The sequence below is a fragment of the Aplysia californica genome, unplaced genomic scaffold, assembly GCF_000002075.1.
Source record: "Aplysia californica isolate F4 #8 unplaced genomic scaffold, AplCal3.0 scaffold00646, whole genome shotgun sequence".
Lineage (NCBI taxonomy): Eukaryota > Metazoa > Mollusca > Gastropoda > Aplysiida > Aplysiidae > Aplysia > Aplysia californica.
The window spans coordinates 191,546-215,086 of record NW_004797916.1 but is presented as its reverse complement, the minus strand read 5'-3'; the positions used below and the strand labels follow the sequence as shown (position 1 = coordinate 215,086).

General features: G+C 42.0%; 1 protein-coding gene across 5 annotated transcripts in view; it reads left to right on the top strand.

Annotated features, from left to right (window-relative positions):
* LOC101846530 (eukaryotic translation initiation factor 4E transporter) overlaps positions 1–20,556 on the top strand; it is a 51,092-nt gene extending 30,536 nt beyond the window's left edge. For 4 of the 5 annotated variants that reach the window (XM_035972315.1, XM_035972316.1, XM_035972314.1 and 1 more), the window contains exons 18-27: positions 142–290; positions 779–875; positions 2,392–2,503; positions 3,146–3,453; positions 4,323–4,437; positions 5,196–5,351; positions 6,238–6,464; positions 7,819–7,984; positions 9,863–10,069; positions 12,016–20,556. In XM_035972315.1, the coding sequence (XP_035828208.1) occupies positions 142–290; positions 779–875; positions 2,392–2,503; positions 3,146–3,453; positions 4,323–4,437; positions 5,196–5,351; positions 6,238–6,464; positions 7,819–7,984; positions 9,863–10,069; positions 12,016–12,200 (1,722 nt within the window). In that variant the 3' untranslated portion in view covers positions 12,201–20,556. The remainder of the gene's footprint in view (positions 1–141; positions 291–778; positions 876–2,391; positions 2,504–3,145; positions 3,454–4,322; positions 4,438–5,195; positions 5,352–6,237; positions 6,465–7,818; positions 7,985–9,862; positions 10,070–12,015) is intronic. The other variant, XM_035972318.1, reaches the window with a different exon arrangement.
* Positions 20,557–23,541: the final 2,985 nt, after the last annotated feature.

The window sequence follows — 23,541 nt, the reverse complement described above, 5'->3', positions numbered from 1 at the left end:
ATGTTATCATTATTTTATTATTATTATCCCGCCTCTTACATGACCTAAAAGTGTTGATAGGGATGTTAAACCTATATCGTTTCACCAGTTTTAAAATGATTATTGTCAATATTATTATTGTTGTTACTTATCATGTGGCAGTCCCCCAGCGGTGTACGCTCCCCGGTGCCACCCCGTGTCCCCAGCCCCCAGGAGCTCTCCGCTCACGCCCAGGCCGTCATGTTTAACGCCCTCATCAAGAAACAGCTTCAGGATCAAAGTGAACGCTTCATGAAGAAGCAGCAGGAGAGGTAAAGATGGGTTGTTCTGCAATCTTATCTTTTATTTGCAATTGTGATTGTGGGTTGAAATGGCGGTACATGCAATTTTGAAAAGAAATCTGTATATTTATACTGATTAGAATGGCTTCAGATAGGTCTAATTTAATTTTGAAATTTTTTTCCTGATCGATCCTACCTATCCTCTAGGAATAAGGGTGTGGGGGGGATGTCGCAGGCAAGGGTGGAACTCCGGACCTGCGGGTTGACAGGCGAACACCATGCCATTTTGGTTGGTTTTGTTTTTTACTTTATGCTCATGCTTAAACAGTGGGGCTGAATTTGATTTGATTTCATTAAGCTTACTTTTGCGTCTCTTTTGTACCTTTTTGGTCTTTCTCTTGGGCCTGGTGCTATGCTTAAAACCAGACTTGTGTGTCGAGAATAGTGCCGTACTCATACAAAATCGAGCAGAAGAACCGAGCAGCTTTGTTCAAACAACAGTGTTTTATGTTGTGCAGAGCCAAGTCACCCAATCAACAGCAGCAGCAGTACATCAACGTGATCAAACCTCAGCCTGCTGTCCAGACAGTGTTACCTCCACACCCACAGCCAAAGGTGAGACACATCACTTCCCGTCCAGCTTCTCTTTAGATGTGTCGCAATATGGCGGGAGTGGGGTTGCTTCCCATCCTGCTTCGTTGAATATGTTAGTGTGGAGGGTGGGTGGTCTCTAGCCATCCAACTACTTTTATATATGTCACATATTTGGTGGGGTGTTATAGTCTTATTGGTCTGACTGGTCAAAGCAGAAGCCACAAGTGTGGGTGGTTGGCGGGTGCTCTGGTGTGGTTTGCTTCTTCTTTTCTATCAAAGATCTATTGTCCTTGTCTCCCCTTCTTTTTTATGTTTGTTACTCTCTTATAACACCTCTAATCTTCTGGCGCTCATATGACCTTATGCAGTTTCGAGTGCCGTAAAACCTCTACTAAAACTAAACTAAACTAAGAAGCCACAAGTAATCTGAACCCTTATTGTTTGTTTCACTTTGGAAACATTCTCCTCTGCAGATGGGATTGGTTATCGTAAGACATTTATGAACAAACAATTATTATTATGGTCCTGGTTAGGAATGAAGCGTATGCTTTTGTCGTGCGCAGCGCTAGTCTCAAAGACAGGGAATATAGTACAGATTAATTGTGGTAATTGGTGCAAGTGGGTCCTAAAATTACAGGTGGAATAATCACAAGCAAGTTGGATAGATATTAATATTTGAGGAGAGGAAATGAAAAGAATATGACGGAGAGGAGGACAAATTAAGTCTCTGGAAGTGGACGTTAGCTAAGTCCCCAGATTTACTACACTTCTGAAGAGGTTTTTTTGCATTTTCCTTTTGTTTGTAGATTTTAGGGAAATGTCATAACAAAGGGGTTCGATGTAAGGTCAGTTGTGGGAAATTTTTATAAATGTGTTCTGTGTATGCTGATTGTTTACAGATCCCAACTGAATGTGGAGAAATGTAGTGTTCTGTGGTTGGTGGTTGTGGAAAGTGAAGTGTTGTGCGCAAGGCTTCTGAATAAACTTACAGCAAAAGTTCCAGCCAATTCACGAGAATCAATAGTGAAAATACCTTTTTAAAGTTAGAAAATTGATACCCACTATTTCTATTTTATGTCTTCTCAAAAATATCATCCGCCCTGTAATTGATAGTTCACCTTTTTTTATTTGCTCTAAGGTGCACTAGAATCTTCAAATATGAGTTGTAAATCTCTAACCTCTTTCAGTAGGTGATTAGAGAGTGCCTCTATGCACTCTCTTTCTGTGGTTTTGTTTATTGTGTCCGTGTGTTTCTCCACATTAATGCCGCCTCTTTGACGAATCTTATTGAAATCTTTGTAGGGCGAATGGAATATTGATTAAAATTATGGAAATCATAAATGGGGCACACTTAATGGCAGATAGGTTTAGTAGAAGAAATGACAGGATCACGCTCTGTCGCAGAAAAAAAAGTTATTTTTAGGCACAACTATATCTGCCAGCCAGGAGCATTCCATTTCTCCATACTTACTTAGTTCCACTGATAAATCCTTTGCAGTTTGCTCTTGTTGACTCATCTAAGTGGATGAAATTTCAGGGGGCCTCGCTGGACACTTTCACTCCGACCTCGGTGCTGAGAAAGATGCATTCGGATAAAGCCATGGAGAAAGAGAAACAGGCTCAGGAAGGAAAGATAGAAAACGAACCAGGTCAGAAGAAATAATTGTTGTTTTTCTTTTCCTTTACAAATTCCTTTTGCTTCCACAATAAGCATCCTGTGTACCATTTCCATACTGATAAGCCCTTCTTTTTCCCAGCAATCTTTTATTTATTTCTTTTGGGCGGGGGGTTGTTACAAGCCATAAGGATGTCTCACACTGCGGCTGGAACTTGTTTCTTTTTTGATTTTGTAAATTCTGACCAAACGATTTGCTGGTGCTGCCGTTGTTCTCTACTGCCCTTTTGTTGCTTTTGCTCTTAGTTGTTTTTTTAATGGGTTTTTTCAGGGGGGTATTTTTTCCAGCACCAGATGACTTCACTGTTAAGCTAAGCTTCTGTTTCTATTTGCCATCCTTTGATTTGTGCTACAGGTTGATAGAGCGCTTGTAATCTGGCCGGTCTTTTTTTACGGTTGCAAAACCTGCATATCCGTCTATATGTGTCTGCCTTTGTCTCTTTCAATCTCACACCCACACTCAAACATGCAATGTTACAAATTAATTCTCACGCTTGCACATACGCTTTTCCTCTCACATGCACACATACTCTGACACTCACACACAGACACACATACACTCACAAACTTCAATAAACTGACGGGCCCAACAACTCCTGTGTTTGTGTGTCACCAGAGTACATGCCGTCCATGCAAGAGCTGAGCGGTGACAGTCCGGCTGACCACCAGATGGACGGCCTGCCCAAGTCTGAGCTGAAGGCCAGCCTGGAAGACCTCAACGACATCAGCTTCCTGGACCCGGTCAACCCAAACCTGGTCTCACTGACCAGCCAGCTGGACAGCTCGCTCCGCATCGGTCAGATTAATGTTCTGCCCGGCAGCCTCTCACAGCCCATGTCGGTGGAAGAGAAGGTAAATGCTGGCATCTTGGGGGATGGAGGGTTGAGGGAAGATCTGCCCCAGCCAGTGGTGAGAGGAGACCAGGTACAGTACATTTCCGCAAGGTCAAGGTGGTGTTCTCTGCCGAAATCTTGTTAGCACTGGAGGTGTGCAAAACCATGAAGTTTTTGCACAAGTCTGTTTGCTTGGCTTTTTTGCCATCGGCACTTCAAAAACCAGATTTGAGAAAGTGTCCCTTTCTTGATGCTGGGTTTTTTTGGAAAACGAGTGGCGCCGAGGCACGCCTTGAGTGAACTGCATGATTTGCACACCTTTAAGACTTTAAACCTTAATTTTTTTCCTCCTGAAAACTTCTGTTTCAACAATGTAAAGCTTTGCAGCTTTTAAAACATTTGTATTTCAAACAAGATGAAGATAAATTCATGTACACATTGTGTGAAAAAGATCCAAATCAGTTTTGTAAATAGGTCAGTGGGGCCTTGATCATTCCCCACTGGCTTTGAAGCTTTTTCTAAAATGGTCTCTGAATTGGTGGTTATAGCAATGTAAAGTAAACACACAGTCGAACCTGCTATAACGGCCACCTGTATGTATAAGACCACCACCTGTACAAACGGCCACTTCCCATCTCATCCCTTTGAGTATTTTGGTTTTTTAAAACATTCTAATGACACTGTGAGGTGGCCACCTGTTTAGACAGCTACTTTTCTCCATGACAATGGGTGGCGGTCTTGGACAATTTCAACTGTAGTTACCCGAGGTAAACTAAAAGTTAATGGTAACTGGACACTTGTATCTAGCTGCAAAGCTGCTACACTGTTCACCTCTCTCTTTTCGTCTTGTCGTTTATTCTTTTATTTTATTACTTTTGGTTTTATTTTTGTGCACTTGTCCCCCCTTCCCTTTCCCCTTCCCTCACCCTTGCTAACACTGGTTGTGTTTTGTTATCTCAGCTGAAGCTGTCTATCCTGGCTGAGAAACCAGGCTATCTGTCCCAGAGGCTGGACAAATCCAAGGCTGCGGCGGAAGCCTCCAGGAATGCCGGTCACGGTCGGCCTATTGTTAAAGGTAGGTCATTTCTTCACCTTGATTTTGTTTTCCCCCCCTTTCTCATTTGCCCATGGATGCTTGCCAGGCACTACGCAGTGGTCCGTTTCTTCTGTTTCTCTTATTATTATTACTCTTGTTTTGCTGTTCTTTGAGCAATGTTGTCACTGTCGTGTTGACAGACTGTTCACTTCAACTAAAGGGATTGTTCATTGCTCAGTAGTAGGGACTTTCCTCATCTGTTCCTAGAACGGGAACTTATAACTGTGGCTGGTTGGTTGCCATTTAGCTCTTACAAATTATCAGACATCACTTGCTACAAAAGACATCAGTGCAGCAATAGCTCAAGCAAAACAGAACAACCACCCTTAATAGATATGTGGAAAGACAGGTCTTTCTACAATTACCTTAAATTTTAAAGCATTAAGAGTAGTGACATGGCTTTCTGTATGGAAGTGGAGGATTGTCCCTATGAAAAGCAGAAAGCTGAAGATCAGCAGCGAAGTTGTGGTATTACTGATGACTTCTTGGAACTGCTGCGACCTCTAATGCCAGCGTGCTCACAGAGCTCCAGATAATACCAAGAGATTTTGTGTTAAGAGAGAAAAAAGAGAATGAGGCAGCAGTTGCAGCTGAGATTATGTTTCTGTTATCTGCATGATTACTGACAGTCATTTGATGGTAGGAATTAAGCTAATAAGCTGCTGTTCAAGCATATATGCAACTATTTCTCAAAATGGTGCGAGCTCGAAACTTGTTGTTCGTTGATTTTTTTCCAGCTCCAGTGCCATCTGAACTACTGTCAGAAGACCAAGGAATTCCGGGGCAGCAGCAGCATTCGCACCCTATGCTTGGGTTTCCTCAGCAACAGCAGCAACTACCACTTCCAGCAGGCATGGGCAGTCGGCCCGTCACCGGGGGCGCCGGTGTTGCTGGTAAGGGGGATGTACGGGAGAAAGGGTCAGGTGCAGTAGATAGGGTGGCATGCAGGAGTAAGGGGGACATACAGGAGTAAGGAGTAAGGGGGACCATGGAATATAGGAGGGAGGGGGGGGCATGCAGGAGTATGAAGATGGATGGGGGGCATACAGGAGTGAGGAGTAAGGGGGGACATACAGGAGTAAAGAGTAAGGGGGACATTAAGGAATAAGGGGGACATGGAATATAGGAGGGGGGGGGGCACGCAGGAGTATGAAGATGGGTGGGGGGCATACAGGAGTGAGGAGTAAGGGGGGACATACAGGAGTAAAGAGTAAGGGGGACATTAAGGAATAAGGGGGACATGGAATATAGGAGGGGGGGGGGGCACGCAGGAGTATGAAGATGGGTGGGGGGCATACAGGAGTGAGGAGTAAGGGGGGACATACAGGAGTAGGAGGGGGATGCAGGAGTAAGGGGAACTTGGAGTAAGGGAAGGGAGGGATTAAGGAATAAGGGGGTCTTGCAGGATTTCACTATCTTTTTCAGTCTGCTTTTTTCTTAATTGTTCACTTTGTAATAAAAACGGACTATTACTATAGCTCTCCTTATATTTCACAGCTGTGTCTGTGCTTTGTTACTGAGTTCTTTACTGTCGCTAGCTTCTTATGGAAGTTGAGTAGGGGTGCTTTTTAAAAACGTATTTAAAAAAAATTAAATTTTCTCTTGATAAATGTAATTATATAGATAAAATCTTTTTAAAAAATTATTTTTCTATTTTAGTAACTTTCTTTGGTTGGTTTTATTTTAGCTGGGTTTTTTTTTAGTAGTGATATCAGCTTGTATTGCAGTTCACCGACTGATAAAAAAAGATTTATTTGTGCCCTTTTTGTCATCTACCAGTTCCCGGAGGAATGAAGATGGCGCCACCGTCTTTCTCGACAGCAGCAACCGCATCCTCGTCTGTCAGCACCCCCAACTCCAACAACAAGGGAGGTGCGGCTGGCCGGGCCATCGTGGGCTCCAGCTCTGTGCAGCAGCAGCAACAGCCGGTCAGCTCGGCAGCCAATGTGGACATCATGCGACTCCTGGAGCAACAGCAACTGCAGCAGATGCACCGCATGGCTCAGGTATGGTTTGTTGAACCCTGTGGCACTGCATGGCTCTGGTATAGCCTGGGTAATCCTGTTGATCTCAGCTGTGCTTTTGCTCTACCTTTGCCCTGCTGGCCCAAAAGTTATGTTGGGAGTGAGAACAGCACTGTAATAATTTATCCTGGAAGAGTGAAGTTCCCCATTTTCATGTCGTGTGTTCTGTGTTAGAAGTGGGTCTTAAGCTGACACATGAGCAGGGGGCCTTTTCTGATAATTTTTCTTCATTCTCATAATATAAGGGGATGTTTTCTTCCCAAGCTACCCCACACATCTAATTGCCTCTACTCCTCAAGACAACAATTAGAATAGACATGCAGCTATTACCGAATGGCATCATGCAGAAGAGTTAACGCTCAGATGCTACTGGATCGCTAACAACAACAACATAATATAGGGGATGACCTTGCTTTAGGCTTGTGTTAGGCAGTGACTGTCTGGAGCGCTACTCTGGATTTGCTTTCATTTTGGGTGCCATTCTCTGTTGTTAATGGTTGTAGATTAAAGACAAAGCTTTAGTGTTAAAGCCTTCTCTTTGTGTGGGGTCAATTTGGTGCCGCAGTATAAGCAAATGGCATTTTTTTTTTTCTTGTTGATACCAGGTGTTGGGCGAGTGCTCTGGTGTGGTTTGCTCCTTCTTTCCGATCAAACCTCTATGGTTGTGATCTCTCCTCCTTTTCTTTGTGTGTTTGTTACTCCCTTGTGACGCCTTTAATCTTTAGCACTTATATGACCTTATTGTGTTGCAAGTGCTGTAAAACTTTTAGTAAAACTGAAACCAGACCCTTCTGTTAAAAATGTTCCAGCTCACATGAGATCAGGTGTTCTTATGTCAGCATTTGTAGATTGTCATTGATACATAGACTGGTGAGTAAACGTGGATTTGGCCGGATTTAAAGTGTGATGTAGTAGGAGAGCATGTTGGTCGTTGTCTGGGCCGACAAACTCGTAGGCTTACTGTTGAATGAGGCCGTCTTTTTTTAACTGTTGTTGTCGATGGAGTCTTTTACCCTTGAGACAGTGAAGTGTCGACATGACATGTCTGAGTGACAAAGTATGAATGAAAAAATAAAGCCTAGGTATAGTTGCTGCTCACAGCATATGTGTAAGGTTTCTAGCAACTCCTGTGTTTGTGGGTGGTTGAGGTGCTCTGGTGTGGTTTGCGCCTTCTTCCCTTTCAAACATCTATCGTCCTTATCTCTCCTCCTTTTTTGTGTTTGTTACTCTCTTGTAACACCTCTAATCTTTGGCACTTATATGACCTTATTGTGTTGCAAGTGCCTTAAAACTCTTTCTGAAACAAAAACTAAACTCCGGTGTTTTTCTCCCCCAGCCACCTCATTCCCAGCCGGGCATGGTGCTCCCTCCCCCGCCAATGGCTACGCCTATCCACCACCTGGGCCCGCCTCCCGTCGGGATGCCCATCGGGGGACACATGCCCATGATGGCTGCTCCCATCAATTCAGCAGCGGCCATGCAGCATCAACTTGCCGCCAGAGGTAAGCTGAGCTTTTGCTCAAAGAAGAGGAGTGGATGGAGCAGTATGTTGATTTTTTGCACAAGGAAGAGGAGTGGGTGGAGTATGTTGGTTTTTTGCACAAGGAAGAGGAGTGGGTGGAGTATGTTGGTCTTTTGCACAAGGAAGAGGAGTGGGTGGTTGACGGGTGCTCTGGTGTGGTTTGCTCCTTCTTTCCTATCAAACGTCTTATTGCCCTTATCATGTTTAATGCCTAATGTGTGGCACTTTTATAACTTAATTGTGTTGTAAAACAAAATAAAACAAGAAGATCAAGAGTCAGTCGTAGCTTTAGTTGTATGATCTCTTTGCTTAGTCAAAGTACATCGCTCTGCATCAACTATTGTGTCAAAAATGATGTTCATTAGCATGCTCACTTCCAGTGGTCTCAAGTCTCAAGTGACTGACACAGACCTGCCTCTCATCCCGATTTAGTTGCAATATCCCGATTTTTTTGCCCCAAATCCCGAATTTCCCGATTTTGATCGCATGTATCCCGATTTTTTGTTCCAGTCTGCTGTTGTGCCGGATTTTTCTAAAAACTTACTTTGCCTTCTTTTCTGTTGCGAGAAGCACCTATTGAACTTTTTGTCAGTAGGAATTTGGAGTATTATTTTCCGAAATACCGATGCAGGATTTAGTGGTTGACTCGCCCCGAGTTGTGTTTAATCTTTGCTAGCACTCAGAATTCTCCGATGATAGCCTGATAACTGTTACAATTGCGACATACAAATAATCGATAATATTCGTAGTTCTGCTGTTACTTTCAAAACAAGCCTCGTCGGTGGTCAAGTAACCGCGCATTCATACCAAACACTCGGATGAGCGACAGTCGTTCTAACCGTTATAAAACTAACATCGCTCACTAGACTAATACTCCACCGTTGTCTTTACTTTGGTCTGAACGCATATGAGGGATAAGAGATTTGTTGGTACATTTGGTTGGTCGGCCTAAAGCGACAGTCACTCGTCAGAGTGTTTGGTATGAACGTGCAGTTAGTCGCTCCTGTCAAATAAAACTTTCGATCCCGCGTTCGCATCACGTGACTAGACTTTGGCATGTGAGTTCCTGGTGTGTCGGTGACCGTTCGTTGATGGGGTCAGCTTAAGTTCATGCACACTGGTTGAGGAGTCTTTCTGAACTTATTGATGGGGGTGACCCTTAGACTAGGAGTGCTTATGTGATGCTTCAGGATTTAAAAAAGAATAATGATAAAACACACACACAGAGGGCATATATATATTTATGGACACCCCTGGACAAATTTTAAGTCGACTTGGCAGTCACCTTGGTGATTTGCTGTTGATCCTGATTTTTTTCCCCCCTGAGATCCTGATTTTGAGATTTCATTGAGTAGCAGGTCTGCTGACATGGCTCTAGTTATTTGATCTCTCCTAGTGAATCATAGAAATTGTCAGTGATGTAAGAGTCTAAGGTTGAATAATATGTTTGTTTTAAGGTGTTAATTGTATATTTATGTACGTCTTCAGTCAGAAGTGCTTCGTCTGCTGTTTCTTTCTGGCTGTTTTTCTTCCCCATTGCCACCTCACCAATTATTGTGTTGATATGCTTCTCTGTACTCGAAAACGACTGAAAACTTCAATGAAAAGAGATGAAAGACTACCATGATGTCACAGGGTGATTGGCGGGTGCTCTGGTGTGGTTTGCTCCTTCTTTCGTATCAAAAATTTATTATACTCATCTCCCCTCCTTTTCTTTCATGAATGTTACTTTCTTGTAACACCTCAAATCTTCGCCACTTATATGGCCTTATTGTGTCCCTAGTTCTGTAAGACTCTTAAACTAAAAGACTTAGCAAGGTGTCTCTTATAATTTCCCATCTTTTCCTGCCTCCTCCAGCCCATGCAGCCAACGCTCAGCGCAGCCAGCAGCTATCCATGATGGCCATGCAGCAGCAGCGAGGCATGGCCCCCCTCCCGCCCCTGCACACCCGGGGCGGCCCCGTGTCGGCCCCCATGAGCCCGCAGAATGCAGGGCCGCTCTCGCCAGCTGCTCTGTCAGCCACCATACAGAGAGTGGCTTCGCCTCACGGCCACCTGAAAATGAGTGAGTTCATATTCCGGAAAAGCTTAATACCATCTCCAGGATTTTTATGCTGTGTCAGTTCCTTGCATACTGGCGTTTGTGGTGTAGCGGGTAGACTCTTCGCTGTTTGCAAGCAGGAGACCCAAGTTCTATTCCTGTGGGAGAATCTATTTTTATCAAGTGTCTTGGCCTTTCTCCTGGGACTTTGTATCCCTCTCGGCGTGGGTTGGCCCTAACAGGCAGGGTTGAAAGCCTGCCTCCTAAATGGTATAAATTGTGTTGATGGGGGTGTGAATACAAATACATTTATTGTGTTGATGGGGGTGTGTAAACATGTACATTTTAAACGAAAAAAAGAAGCTCTTTACCTGCATCTTTGTATTGGTCATATTCTCTGCTCTTACTATGAGTATGACCAGACGGCAAGTCCCATTCCTGTTTGGAGAAAATGTTTTAGTATCTCCGTCCTTCTCCTGGAATGTCTCCAGTTCAGTCTTGGTTGGATTTGACAGATAGGTCTAAAAGCTTGTACCATAGTATGTGAACTAAGTTATATCAGTGGGGGGCATAAAACATTTATTAGCAATGCCAATCGCCCGCTGCGCCTTGGGCCGGAAAACGGCCTCCATGCGAAGTGTAATTTTTGGGCCGCTCGGAATCAGAAGTGACTCTTTTCTAAGTATAGTTACGGGAAAACTTGTTGACGAAAATAAATGAAACTTGGGACATGCCAGCGTACAATTCCGAGCGATTTCTAGAACCTGAGAAATTGCCATGTTTTTGTGAATTTCCTCTGCGGTTCGAAAACAAAGCGGAGCTGCCGGGTGATCACCGACCATACAGGTGCCCCACATGTCTTCTTTATTGCTGTAAAATTTCAGATCTCTGCGTGTAGTACATTTTACGTACCAACTTAAAATTACCACCCATCTATTGATAATACCCTAGAGCTGGAAACTAGATCACGCATTCCGAACGCGAGGTGCCGGCATGCAAGAGGCGCGTGATTGCTAGGCGGAATGTAATTGGCTGCCTATAATTAAATAAGTCACCGATGACTTCATTGCGGGATTTCCAGATACCGCTTTACTGAGTTTTAGATGGGGTGATCGCGTCGCAGAAAAAACGATGTCACGCAAATTCAACAAATTACACGCAAATATCAGTCTTTAAGATCCAAAGTAATAAAGACATCGAAAAAGTGATAGCAGAACTAGATTCTGCACAAAAAATCACATGAAGATTCCAAGATTCATTCATGTACTCCAATTCATTACTGACTTATTAACAGTTTTTCCTTAAAATACATCAAGACATGTCCCACATTTTGGCGATATTTCCCTCTATGAAGGTCCCCCAAAATTTTGTGAACAAAAATCCCAATAACTTTTTTATTTATCAATGGATTTTTAAAATTTAAAGACCATAGTTCTTAGAATTTACTTTATTTTCATTAAGCCCTTTTTTAAGCAATTTGAATAAAAATTTAATTTTTCATTGTCTTTGCTACATTTATGATTGACCATTTTTTGAAAATGTACTTTTATTCTCACCCAGGTAAGTTTGAAATTGCCAGGCTCATTTTAATCTTAACTGTGCTTCTATGTGTGTGTATAGCATTCACAACCTTTTTTACTTCTTTGGTTGTGGATGGGTGGCCGGTGCTGATTCTTACCTATGAAACATCTATGGCTTATCTTTCCATTCTTTTTGTGTTTATTACTCGCTAGTAACAGTGCTAATCTTCATCATTTTATTACCTAATTGTGTTGCAAGTGCCATAAAACGCTTACTAAAGCAAACAAAACATCTATTGTCCTTATCTCTCTATCTTTCCTGCTTTTTTGTGTTCCTTACTCTCTCGTAATGCCTCTAATCTTCAGCACTTATATGGCCTAATTGTTTTGCAACTGCTGTAAAACTGTTACTGAAACTAAACTTAACAAATATAATCTTCCTTGGTTCAGATGGCCCACAGCCCCCGGTGTCCAGCATGAATGGGGGAGGAGGAGGAGGAGGAAAGCCAGACTTGAACTCTGGTATCCAGCGCTGGTTCAGCCCAGACATCCTCAAGACGCAGCTGCCCAGCATGCCCCCACTGCCCACCCAAGGCAGTCATGTGATGACTGTGGACGAGCTTGAGCGGAACTGAGAGAGCACCGCTCCGGCCTTTCTGGGTGGAAGACTTGATCAACTGGAGTTTTGGATGGGAGCTGAGTGTAAAGATTTAGTATGTGGTATTCCACCCCTGTTGTTTTGAGTGGAAAAATCTCCCAGCTAGTTGTCTCTTAGTTGACTTTTGTAAAAAAAAAAATTTGTGGAGGCGAAAGGTTGCTGGGGTTCATGGTGGTGGCTAGTTGGGCTGCTGATCAGATTGTGGCATTTGCTCATGTGTACGTTCGATTTGTAAATACGGATGAAATGATGATCCCAGATCCATATATATATATTTGCCTGTTGAGAACAGTGCTAGGGTAGAACTGTGTGGACCCCCCAAAGGTATCCGCAAGCTGTGCTGTATTCCCGTTGCATTAATCTTAGTTAATTGGGAATCGTGGTATTTCACCATGTCCTGTCTACACCTGGTCCCGGCAAGCCAGACACAAAGTTGCCCTGCGCTCGGCTGAAGCTGTTGACCTATCCTGTCTTGAGGCGCAGAAAAATGTAGGCAGTTTTTTATTCTTTAGAAAGCACTAGCTTTGTTCTGAGCAGGGCTGTGGTCATCTGAACATGTGTACATAATGTTGTTAAGGTTATCGTTTGTTAATAGTTTGAGAATTTTGATTTATTGAAAGCTTGTTGATTGTTACTAGGCAAGTTGAGATGCCATGTTGGTGTGGTTTGACTTGTCTCGTAGCCAATGCCCAGTCTGACCTGGGGTTTTTTGTTTTTTTTTTGGTTTGTTTTCTTTTTCCGAGGGTGAATGTGACGTGGCGAATGGTTTGGTAACACGAGTGTTCTGCCTGGGGGAAAAACGTAGAATATGACACAGACCCCTGCATCGCACTACCTAACTAGTCAAATTAAGATTCCAAGAGTGCGGGTCGCATGGTAATCCCAATGAGTGTTGAATCATTAAGAGGTTTAAGCACGCCTCGAGCAAAGTGCCTTGTGCGTACAGCGACCGATATGAGGAGTTGAGGCATACCTCAGAAAAAGTTGCCGTGAGAGTAGAGTGCCAGTGTTTTGAAGTCTGCATGCAAGCCAGTCGAAAAGTTGTGTTGTCACAAGGGGGTGTGTTTGGACAAACAGGCTTGTGGTTTTAACCACACGTCCACCCTGGTTTTAATTGCTGGCTGGCCATCTGCGGAATACTGTGGGACACTAGGGTTCTTTTAGGCACACCCTGACCAAAGTGCCGTAGCCGTTGAAGGGATAAAGTGGGTCGATGGTGGCTCTTGGCAGTGGAGGAGGCAAGGCTTGACATGCCAGATACCCAAATCAGAATATCAGGTCACAGTGAAGGTCCATTTTGAAAGGATAGGTTTCTTCAGTAACTCGCTGTAATATAATGTAGAGTAGGGGACACAATGTCTATGTGTGTGGGGGGGTTAATCTTTTGTAGGGATGGTTTCTTTTTGTTGGAAAATTTCGTTATCGTCGATAATGTACGAGTAATTAATGATGTCAAACTTTTTAAATTTCTCAGATATTGGAAGAGTGCAGTAGTTTTGTTACAAAATAGGCATTAGGAAATTGGTTTGTTTTGAGGTGGGTTTTTTTTTTTAAGGAGAGTAATAGAATAAGTCTCTGCGGCTTTTGAAAATCGAGTAGGTTATTAGTCATGGTCAGAATCTTTAAAAAAAAATTTTATGGACTAGTTCTCTGTGGGGCTTACATTTGGAAGGGGAGGATGACATCTGTAATTGTGGCCAGTTGGACTGATCCACACTGCTGAGTGCGCACTAGTACTCCCTCCTTTATGACTGTATATAGCGTGACCAGCCGAATGTGTCCCTCATGCAGCATTTTCATATCAGGCTGCACAGACAGTGCAACTTTGAAAAAAAGCTGAATTTCAGTGTCGTATCATTTGACTTCGAAATTCCACGACGGACTGGTAGTTTTCAGTGAAATGCGTTGTTTAATGATGCCGCACAGCATGGCTTTTAGCTTTATCAGATTCTTGTGTTCTGATCCCGTCGTGTGACTAGAACAGGAGAAGTCTCGTTTGAGTGGCCCAAGCATGACATGAAGCACTGGTTTGTGGTGGCCGTCCGTGGTTGTTGCGTAAGGGTGTGGGGCTGTGTACATATGGCATGTGCAGGGGGGAGGGGCACAAGGCTCTCGCTCTCTCTGTGTTCTGGCTTAGAAAATAGGCAAATGAAAAACAAAACATATTTTGGGAAAATTTATTTTCTCTTGAGCACCATTCTCTAAACATAATTCAGTTTTATAAGTAGAACTTAGATTAATGAAAATCACAGGAATATTGTATTTTATATCTTTATTGAGACTAAAATTAAGTTGTAGGATTCTTGAAAAGTAAGCTTAGCATTGCACTTTGTTGCAAGCATAGTGAGTTGATGCGAGTTCTTGTGTATTCTCCTACTCAACTGCATATGAAAAAATGTGAATGTGTTTGGAAGAGGGCTCAATCCGGTTGGAAGTGGAAAGATCCTAACTTGGGGAGTAGTGGATTGGGGGGGGGGGGGGGGGGTGCTTCTTTTGTTCTCAAAATGGTGGACATGTTTGTAGTCTTAAGATTTCTTTTCTAATTTTTTTTTTGCTAGGAGGAAGGGGGGGGGGGGGGGGAGACAGATTTGCAGCTAAGGAGAAAAAGAATCCCAGACTATACCTTCCCAACTCCTCAACTTGGTCATTGTCAGAACATCTAACCTGATTAAGCCCTTGTAGTAAGTTGATCTAGTGAGCAAGTTGATCGAGTGAGCAAGTTTTCCTGTACATATACGAGTCGTATTTATAATTTTGTCAAATAGCTAAACAACAAAAAAAGAAAGTGTGTTTTTGTTGAAATGAGCCCTTGTCCTCTGTCATTAGTCTTTGACATTGGGTAGGTTCTCTTGTGTCTTTTTTCTTTCTTTTCTTTCTTTCTTTTTTTTTTTTTTCATTAAAGTCTGTTACTTTAGGCACGTCAAATTGTTACCATGTTTCAGCAGGTTCGTTTGAGTCTGTTCCCTTGATTTTCAAAGAATAAATACTAACCACAGTGTACAAAGGTTCACATATTTGGTTTTCACATCAGAGTTCAAATCTGATCTTGTACATACATCCAAATTTCTCTTGAATCACTTTTCATTTAGAGTTTGTTTTACCCATATTTTCTGAATTCATCCTCCTGAATGTTTGCCACAAGTTAACAAATTGTGTCTTTAGGGGCACAGAATGTCTACATTTACACAAGTTTACACTCACTTTCCTGCCAGTCGGTGGTGTGTGTCTTTTGTTTTTTCTTTCGTCATTGTAAATACCATCATTTGCTGCTCCATAGTACTTCGCAGACTCCTTTGTTATTATTTTCTCTGACCTCGTCCCATCTCCTCTCTTGATTTGATTTTTTTTTTTTTTTTTTTAACTTCTGTGAAGACAAAGATTATGTTTGATTCAGAAAAGGACAAAAATTTGACCGTTTCAATTTCATATCATGTCGTATGTTTTTATTAGTTGTTTTTTTCCCCCCACCCTTGGGGGAAATGGGAAAGGGGGAAAGGCGGGGATGTTCCTTTTCAGGATAGTTTCAATAGTTTCATGACAGCCATTTTGTCAGCCGGGTCTCAGTTGAGATTCTGTATTTCTATTTTTTTTTTTTTTTCTGGGTGTTATGGCTGTTCCATGTTGTTCTTTGCTTACACTGAAACTTGTGTGGCAGACGAATTGGTTTGTTGTTGTTTTTTTGGGGGGGGGGGGTTAATTTCGGTATGGGTACATAATGTATCCTTTCTTGTTTCGATGTTGGGTAGTGAAAAGTATACCAGTAAAACTTAATTTCTTGAGTTTAAACTTATTGAGAGACATAATAATTCCAATTTGAAATACTGGGCTGTTTCTCTTTTCCTTCACTTTTTCTTCTTTTGATAGGAATTTTCCCCACCCTTGCAAAGGTTTTGATATTTTAGACTTTCACTAAAATGCATTCCTTTTCTTTTTGGTGGCTTTGGAAGACTTATGTTAGGGGGGAGGGGGGTGTTTACAAGTGTTTACTCCTCCAGTTTCGATCTAGATGGAAAATGGTCTGTCTGTCTGCATGTGGGGGCACAGAAGTTTGCTTTTAGCCCCCCCGTGGGCGAGGGAGGAGGGACTTTCCTTCATGGATGTCATGACACTGACACGATTAATGGGATGGGGGGAGGGGGTGGCAGGTGGCATTATTACTACTGTTCAATCAGTTAACCATTTGGGGTGGGCTGTCCAGCCTTCCCACTTGTGACTGATTGATTGTTGACTGGATATTTCATTATTATGTGATTGGCCGTATCGTTTTGTGTATGCTGTCATTATATTTACTCTTTAGCAGAATTTTCTTGGGTGTTCGAGAGTTTGTAAGTGTGTGGACCTTATTGTTGTGGTTGGTGAATTATTGTGAGTGTAATGTTGTTTCAAAGTGTTTGTTGCTTTGAAAGTAGAGGTATGGTTGTCATTGTTTAAAGTAGTTTAGTTGAGTTGTAAGATTGTTTGGTTTGCATCAGGGATTGGTTTAGAATGAAAGCTTGAAAGGGGGAGGGGGGGGGTAGCAGCGATATCTAGAAAATAATAAAGACATGAGTGAGCACTCAATCATGAAATATTTTGGTGCACCAGTGAGGCTGAAAATGTTATTGGTTGATTCGTTTCTAGGGGTTTTGTCCTGTGACCCGTCGGAGCCGTTGTTGCGAGGGCTTTGAACATTTTGGATCGGTAATAGTATATGTTTTTGTTGCCAAAAACTTGCAGAGATAAATGTTTATTGGTAGTCTTCTAGAATGATTGGTGTGAGGGCAAAGAGATACTGACTGAATTTGTGTCGATGTTGTTTAGTTGGGTGTGTTGTTATCCATGGGCACTAGTTTCCAAATAGTGGCTCAAGCTGGGGTAGAAGTTAAGTTGTACCAAAAGCTGCCCTTGTTGAGTTGAATTTTTAAAATTTTGACTTCTGCTGTAGACGTTGGATTTTTGTTGTGGGTTTGAAATATAATATGGTGTGAAGACACTGTGGTGTGTGATTATTTGTCTGTTGTGTAAAGAGTCGTGATCTTGGTAGCTACTAGATTACTCGTCTCAGAGAAGGGGACTGACTACATGTATTGTTTTGGACAGTTGCACAACTGATTGTTTGTAAACCTATTCAGTGTGATTGATCCCTGTATCTTTGGTTCCGCAATTTTTTTTTCTCTCTCCAGTCCTCTCCTGTTTGGGTTTTGTTTGGTTTCCCTAGTGCTGCGTATTTCAAGCACATTGTTGTCTCAGCTTGTGAGTGTTATTTCTACTTTTGACTGCTTTTCTTTACTTTTGTGTTTTTTTGTGAATCAATTGTAGGATTTATTTCAAGCTGGCTTGTTATCATCAGCATTGCGTACAGTTTCCAGCCCTTTGCCACAAATTTTCTGTGTCTTATGCCGCTGGCGGAAATTTTATTGGATACTTGTGTATCGAGCAAGATTTTTGGTTTCGAAGCTATACAATGCCAGTGCCCCATCATGTTTTTAGGAGTTGGAGATTACGTTGCAGACCACATCTCTCATTTAAATTTGATCTCTTATTAAAGTTTTGTTTCTCCTTTGTTTGCCTACCCCTCGTTAGTGTCTGTTACATTCCCCTCCTTCCCACTTTTTATAACCTTGGTCTGTTTTCTGGTTCCTCTTTTCTTAGCATTGTATTGTGCAGTATGTCAGAAAGAGGGACTAAGAGTGTCCCATTTTATTAACTATAGAGAATCTACTATGAAACTCATTCTTTAAGCTAGATGTTTTACGTTTGTGGGAATTACAATCTATCAATAAGGAAATATTTGGTGTGTGTTGTAAAAGTTTCTGGGCCGAGTATTTAAAGATTGTGAAAATAGCAACAGATTTTTCTGCCCTAGTCATGTAGCTCTCTTTGGTTTTGATATTGAAGAAGCCAACAGGATCATGATCTCATAGTCACAGACTTTCGCTCCTGTTTGGCTAGGGTAGGTTTTTTCTGGAATCTTTGGTAGCTCCATTTTGGAAGACTAAATGTTGCTAAGATATTTCTTTGAAACAAAAGCCCTCCACCCCCCCCACCCCCACCCCCCTCCTCCTTTTTGCAGCAGTTTTTTCACCCTTTGTGAGAGGTTGTAGTTGTATGTTTCTGGTGTGTTTGATTGTATGCTCGCTCTTGGCAGCTTTGGGGTTTTCTTGTTGTTGTTTTTTTCTGTTTGTGGAGACCCTTGTCTAGGCCTGGGTTTGTTTTTTAAAACTGTGCTGTAAACCATTTGGTGTTGTCAGGCATCACGGGAACTTGTCCTTCTATTGTCTGTGGCTGACAGCTTGCCTCAGTCCTCCCGCGGAATCAATAAGTGGCTTTTCGTAAAGTAAATGTGCAGGTGTGAGCTTTATAGCCAAGGACCACTCAAGATAGTTATCCGTTCGTTCTGTAAATGTTTCGTTGGTGCAGTTTTCATCAATGTTCCCATGTTTATTGTTGTTTTCAGAATTGTTATCGAGAACAATATACACAGATTCCACTAAAATCATCTTCTTGTGTGTTTGTGTGCGTATGTGTGTGAATTCATAGATAGGTTTCCGTTTAGCTCCAAGGCCATTGGTTTGATGGCATTTCATTTCTTTTCAGGGCTGTCCTGGTTGTTTCTGAGGAGAAAAAATCAACTGGTTAGTTTTTCTCGACGCAGCCAAAGTTTTTGATGTTTTGCTGTAAAGCCAGGTTGTAATGGAAAAAGAGACTCTCTTCCTTCATTGTTTTGAGGGGGGGGAGGGGTGGGGGTGTTTGCTCCGACACTGTGTAGGTTTAGTATGGTTTAGTATGGAGCTTTTAAAACATATGCGTGAAACGAGCGCAAAACAACATTGGCTTCTCTTTTTGCTCTGATTCATACTTGCAGTGGAGACGATGAGTTCAGTGGTCAATTCTGTCATGCACCGTAATAATATACCAAAAGTTTGTCTGTGGACACATCAACAAATCACTGCACTTGCACACTTATTGTTTCCTGGTTGAGGAGAGAAAAAAAGAGAAGGAGAGTGTGCCAACGTGAAATGTGCCGCATTTTCTGAAACTGTATCTAAGTCCAAAGGACTGCAGTGAAGTATTAATGGCCTTTGTTGTTGCGTGCATAAAAAGACATGGGTTTGATTCCTGAGTGGGGACATTTTTTTTTTTTTTGGTTCCTGTCTGCGGGGATCTTGTTGTATATATCCCTATCTGCGCAGGCTTGCCCTGACAGGCGAGGGTTGAAGCAGCCTGCTCCCTAAATGACCTTTATTGTGTCGGACGGGGCTTAAAAAGGCTTTTTAAAAAATTACTCTTTTGAGAAATGGACTGAGAAGCTATTTGGTGGCAAAGAACCCAGTGGGGTCAGGATAGGCTGTTTGTATGGTTTTTTTTTCCACCGAGTGGTCCTCGGTGAATGTCCGTTAGCCACTGGTCTTCTCAGATATTATATCTGTTCTTTGCTTTTCTAATTTTTTTATTTTTTTTCGTTTCCTTTCTTTATGTTAATCTTGGTATGGTTGTATTGAAACTTATTTTTGGTTTGTTTTGGATTATTTGTTTTGCTAGAACACGTTGTGAACAGACGCGTTTTGGCCTTGTCATATCACGTCCATCACTTGTCATCATCTTCATTGTCATTTTCATCATCATCATCATCGTCATCATGGTCATTATCATCATCATCATCATCATCGTCATTCACAGTCGTTATCATCAAATTCATTTACCCATGCCTGAGAGGATGAGATAATGCTTTATTTTGTCCTCTGTAGGTTTGTTCATCGATGTTGTGTCCGAATGAAGTGGTCAGATGTACCGAAGAAATAGACCTTTGAAAGTAAACACAACTTAGCTTGACCTTTGTCAGTTTCATTCACTCACTCAGATACAGACAAACACACACACACACACACACACACACACACACACACACACACACACACACACTTGACCTAAGTGTAATAAAAGAAGTCAAACACACACATATATACATTAAACTGGTATAGTCACAGTTCAATACCTAATACACCCCCCCTCCCCCATCTTCTCTTCTTTTACTCATTTCGGATACGAGTTTCCCTCCGACAGTCAAACAGAATCACCATGGAGAAGTTTCCTCAGTGTGGTTGCCGTAGTAGTTGTGTGCTGTGCTGTAGCCTGGGCCATCATCCCGCCCAAGGCTTGTGTGTCTGTGTTGGTTAGTGCTGCTCAGAACGGAGAGAAAGAAGGAACAAAAAAACAAAAAAAAAGAAAAGAAACGAGTGTGTATGGCTTCATCTTCCTCGTCTGCTCATTGTCTTCTTCATGTTCATTCATATTTGATTCTGTTTTGAGCTACATAAATATGGTTGAAAAAAAAAAACTTTGGAAAAAGCTCAGCCTTTTTGTTTGTTCGGTTTGTATTCTGCTCTGTAGTTCGAGTTTCTTTTTATTTGTTTTATTTTTGTAATTTGTATATTATTTTTTTAATATAGTGTATGTGTCTATGTCATTACTGTTGCAAGAAGAATGTTTTATCCTCACTCTGTAAAGACTAGTGTAAGGTGTGCTGAGAAAACGAGTTACTTCTCTCAATCCATCGATCCAGAAATGGAGGTACTGGCCAAAAATCGACAGAAGGGTCGAATTTGCAGATTTTCTGTTAATGCCATATTCTTTAAGAATAACATGCCTTTTATTATTTCATACTTAAAAATTGTAAAAACTCCACCTGTAAGCATGAAGAATATATTTCCATAAAGCTTGAATCCGAGAGGTAACTCATTTTGTTAGCTCATTTCACAAAATATGTCTGTGGGGTAGCAGTTAGGTACTTCACTGTCGCACACAGGACACTCGAGTTTGATTCCCAAGTGGGGAGAGTTTTTATTGAGAACTTGGGCTTTCTGATAGGATGTTGTATCCCTGTCAGCCTGGGTTGGCCCCCTGACTGGCAGGGTTAAGTTGAAGCTGCTCTGAAATAATCTAAATTGTGTACGTAGGGGCGTACAAACAAGCGCCTACATTTTAAAAAGAAAAAAAGAAAAGAACTAACAAAAGCTTGTACTCCAAGTCAGAGTCTAAAGCAGGTGGATGGGCATTGCCACTTTTTACTGTTACTGTTACAGGCCCTACCCTTCATCTTTTCTTTCCCTCTCTGCTGGCTGTTGGTTGGAATGTGCATTTGGTTGGTCCTTCTTTTCTTTCTCTCTTTTGTTTCTGTTGTCTTACGTTTTCCTAGTCATCATCATCGTTATTGCCTTTCTCACCCTGCACCAGGGTATAGGCCACGGACAAACACCTTCCACCTTTCTCTATCCTGGGCTAGCCTCTTGTTGTTATTCCATGTCTTCCCCCTTTTCTGTACATCGATTTCTGTGCTTCTTCTCTAGGTTCCACGAGGTATTCCCCTTGATCTCTTTCCCTGTGGGTTCCAATCCAAAACTTTCTTTGTTATGCAGCTGCCTGACTTCCTGAGAGTGTGTCCAATCCATCGCCACCGCCTTCTTCCTACCTCATCTCTGACTGGGATCTGTCTTGTTTTCCTTAACACTTCCACATTGGTGACCCTGTCTGTCCATCTGATCCTCAGTAACTTTCTTAGACACCTGTTCAAGAAAACCTGGATCCTCTTTATGCAAGTCTGTGATGCGTTCCATGTCTCACATCCATACAGCAGGACCACGAGGTCTTCCCCGACTTAACGTTTGAATTGGGACGTTTTCCTGGTACTGGTGGCGATTTTTCTGTCGCTGTGATTCTCCGAAACTAAATTATCGCTGTCTCTGTTGTCTGCCTTACTGTTTCCACATAGTAAGTGACCCTTGTTATGTCAAAGTGTATCTCTTTACTCAAAGTGGGTAGGTGGCGGGTGCTCTGGTGTGGTTTGCTCCTTCTTTTCTACATGTATCAAACATATATCGTCCTTAGCCTTAAGTTAATCTCTCCTCCTTTTTGTGTTTGTTACTTTCTTCTCTTGTAACACCTAATCTTCGGCACTTACATGACCTTATTGTATTGCAAGTGCCGTAAAACGCTTCCTACATCTTTACTCAAACAAAAATACAAGTACTAGACACCGAAGTTCTCAAATGAGCAAATGCCGAAAATCCGTTTTCTGAGGCTAAAAAGGGCTCGAACTCTCTGATTTAGCAATGTCGTAAGAATGCCTAGTTTCAAAACCCCAAAGACAGTATCTAATTCTGAGCTGCCCTCAGGGTAGCGTTAAGTTTGCGCATTAAAAAATGATATAGAAAAGCGTTATAGAGACATCCTGAAAATTTCTCCGAATGACTTCAACATTATGCCCTTGACGTTGGGAAAGCCAAGCTCCTGACAGACCTTGTTGAAAAAGGGCAGTAAATCATAAAAATAACATCACCCATAAGGTTTCACTAATTTTATAACAAAATGCTGAAGCAATAGAGAAACCCACAAGCTATCATGTACACACCATAAAGTGGAAATGAAGCTTTCATCAACTTTTAAAAGCTCAAAAGTGGCAAACGCTGCTCTGCCAGAGCTGATCCCACTGGCCATTGCAGAAGCCGCAAATCCTCTTTCTTCTAAATTCCTTCTGTTCATCTAATGATCTATAGATGCTCCTTTAGGATTACAATGTATAAAACCCTCATCGTCAGACATTGATGGACGAACCGTTATTTTTTACAATCATCATCGTTATCAACAGTATTATTATTAAGATGATGATGATGATTTTGATTACTAACCACATTATAAAATTCAATTCTGTTTCGGGCGATACGTGTTGCATCGCGCTGACTAGTCAGAAATAACATGGTCGACTTATCTCCAAAAGCTTACATCCGGCTCAGCGATGTTGCCGTTTTCGTCGCCAGTGTTTTCCTATCTGGTGTGCACACGGCTTATTGGGAATCGATGGCCTGACCCGGCCGATTGATGAATCACAGGGTAGGTATTCATCGAGGATTATATCTGTAGGAGCGCTACCACAGAACCTTGTAAACGCCAAAAGTAAATTAAAATGATAATAAGTATGTATTTACAATTATAACTGCCACAGTAGTATAAGACAATCACCTGTACAAAGGGCCACTTCCCATTTCCACCACCCTTAAGTATTTTTGCATATTTATATATTGATGAAATGTGCTAAAGCTCTTACCCTTCATCTTAATAATACGGCCACTTTTCTCCGTGACAATAGGCGACCGTCTTAGACAGATTCGACTCGATTTTGTTGAATGGCGAATGGGTGTTGGGTGGCTGGCGGTTTCCCTTGTGTAGTTTGCTCCTTCTTCCCTCTATAGAATTAATTACCGATTGAAACATGTATCGCTCTTTTCTCTCCCCCTACAGGGCAGGTGGTTGGAGTTGGGGGGCGCCACTGGGAAGGTACTTTT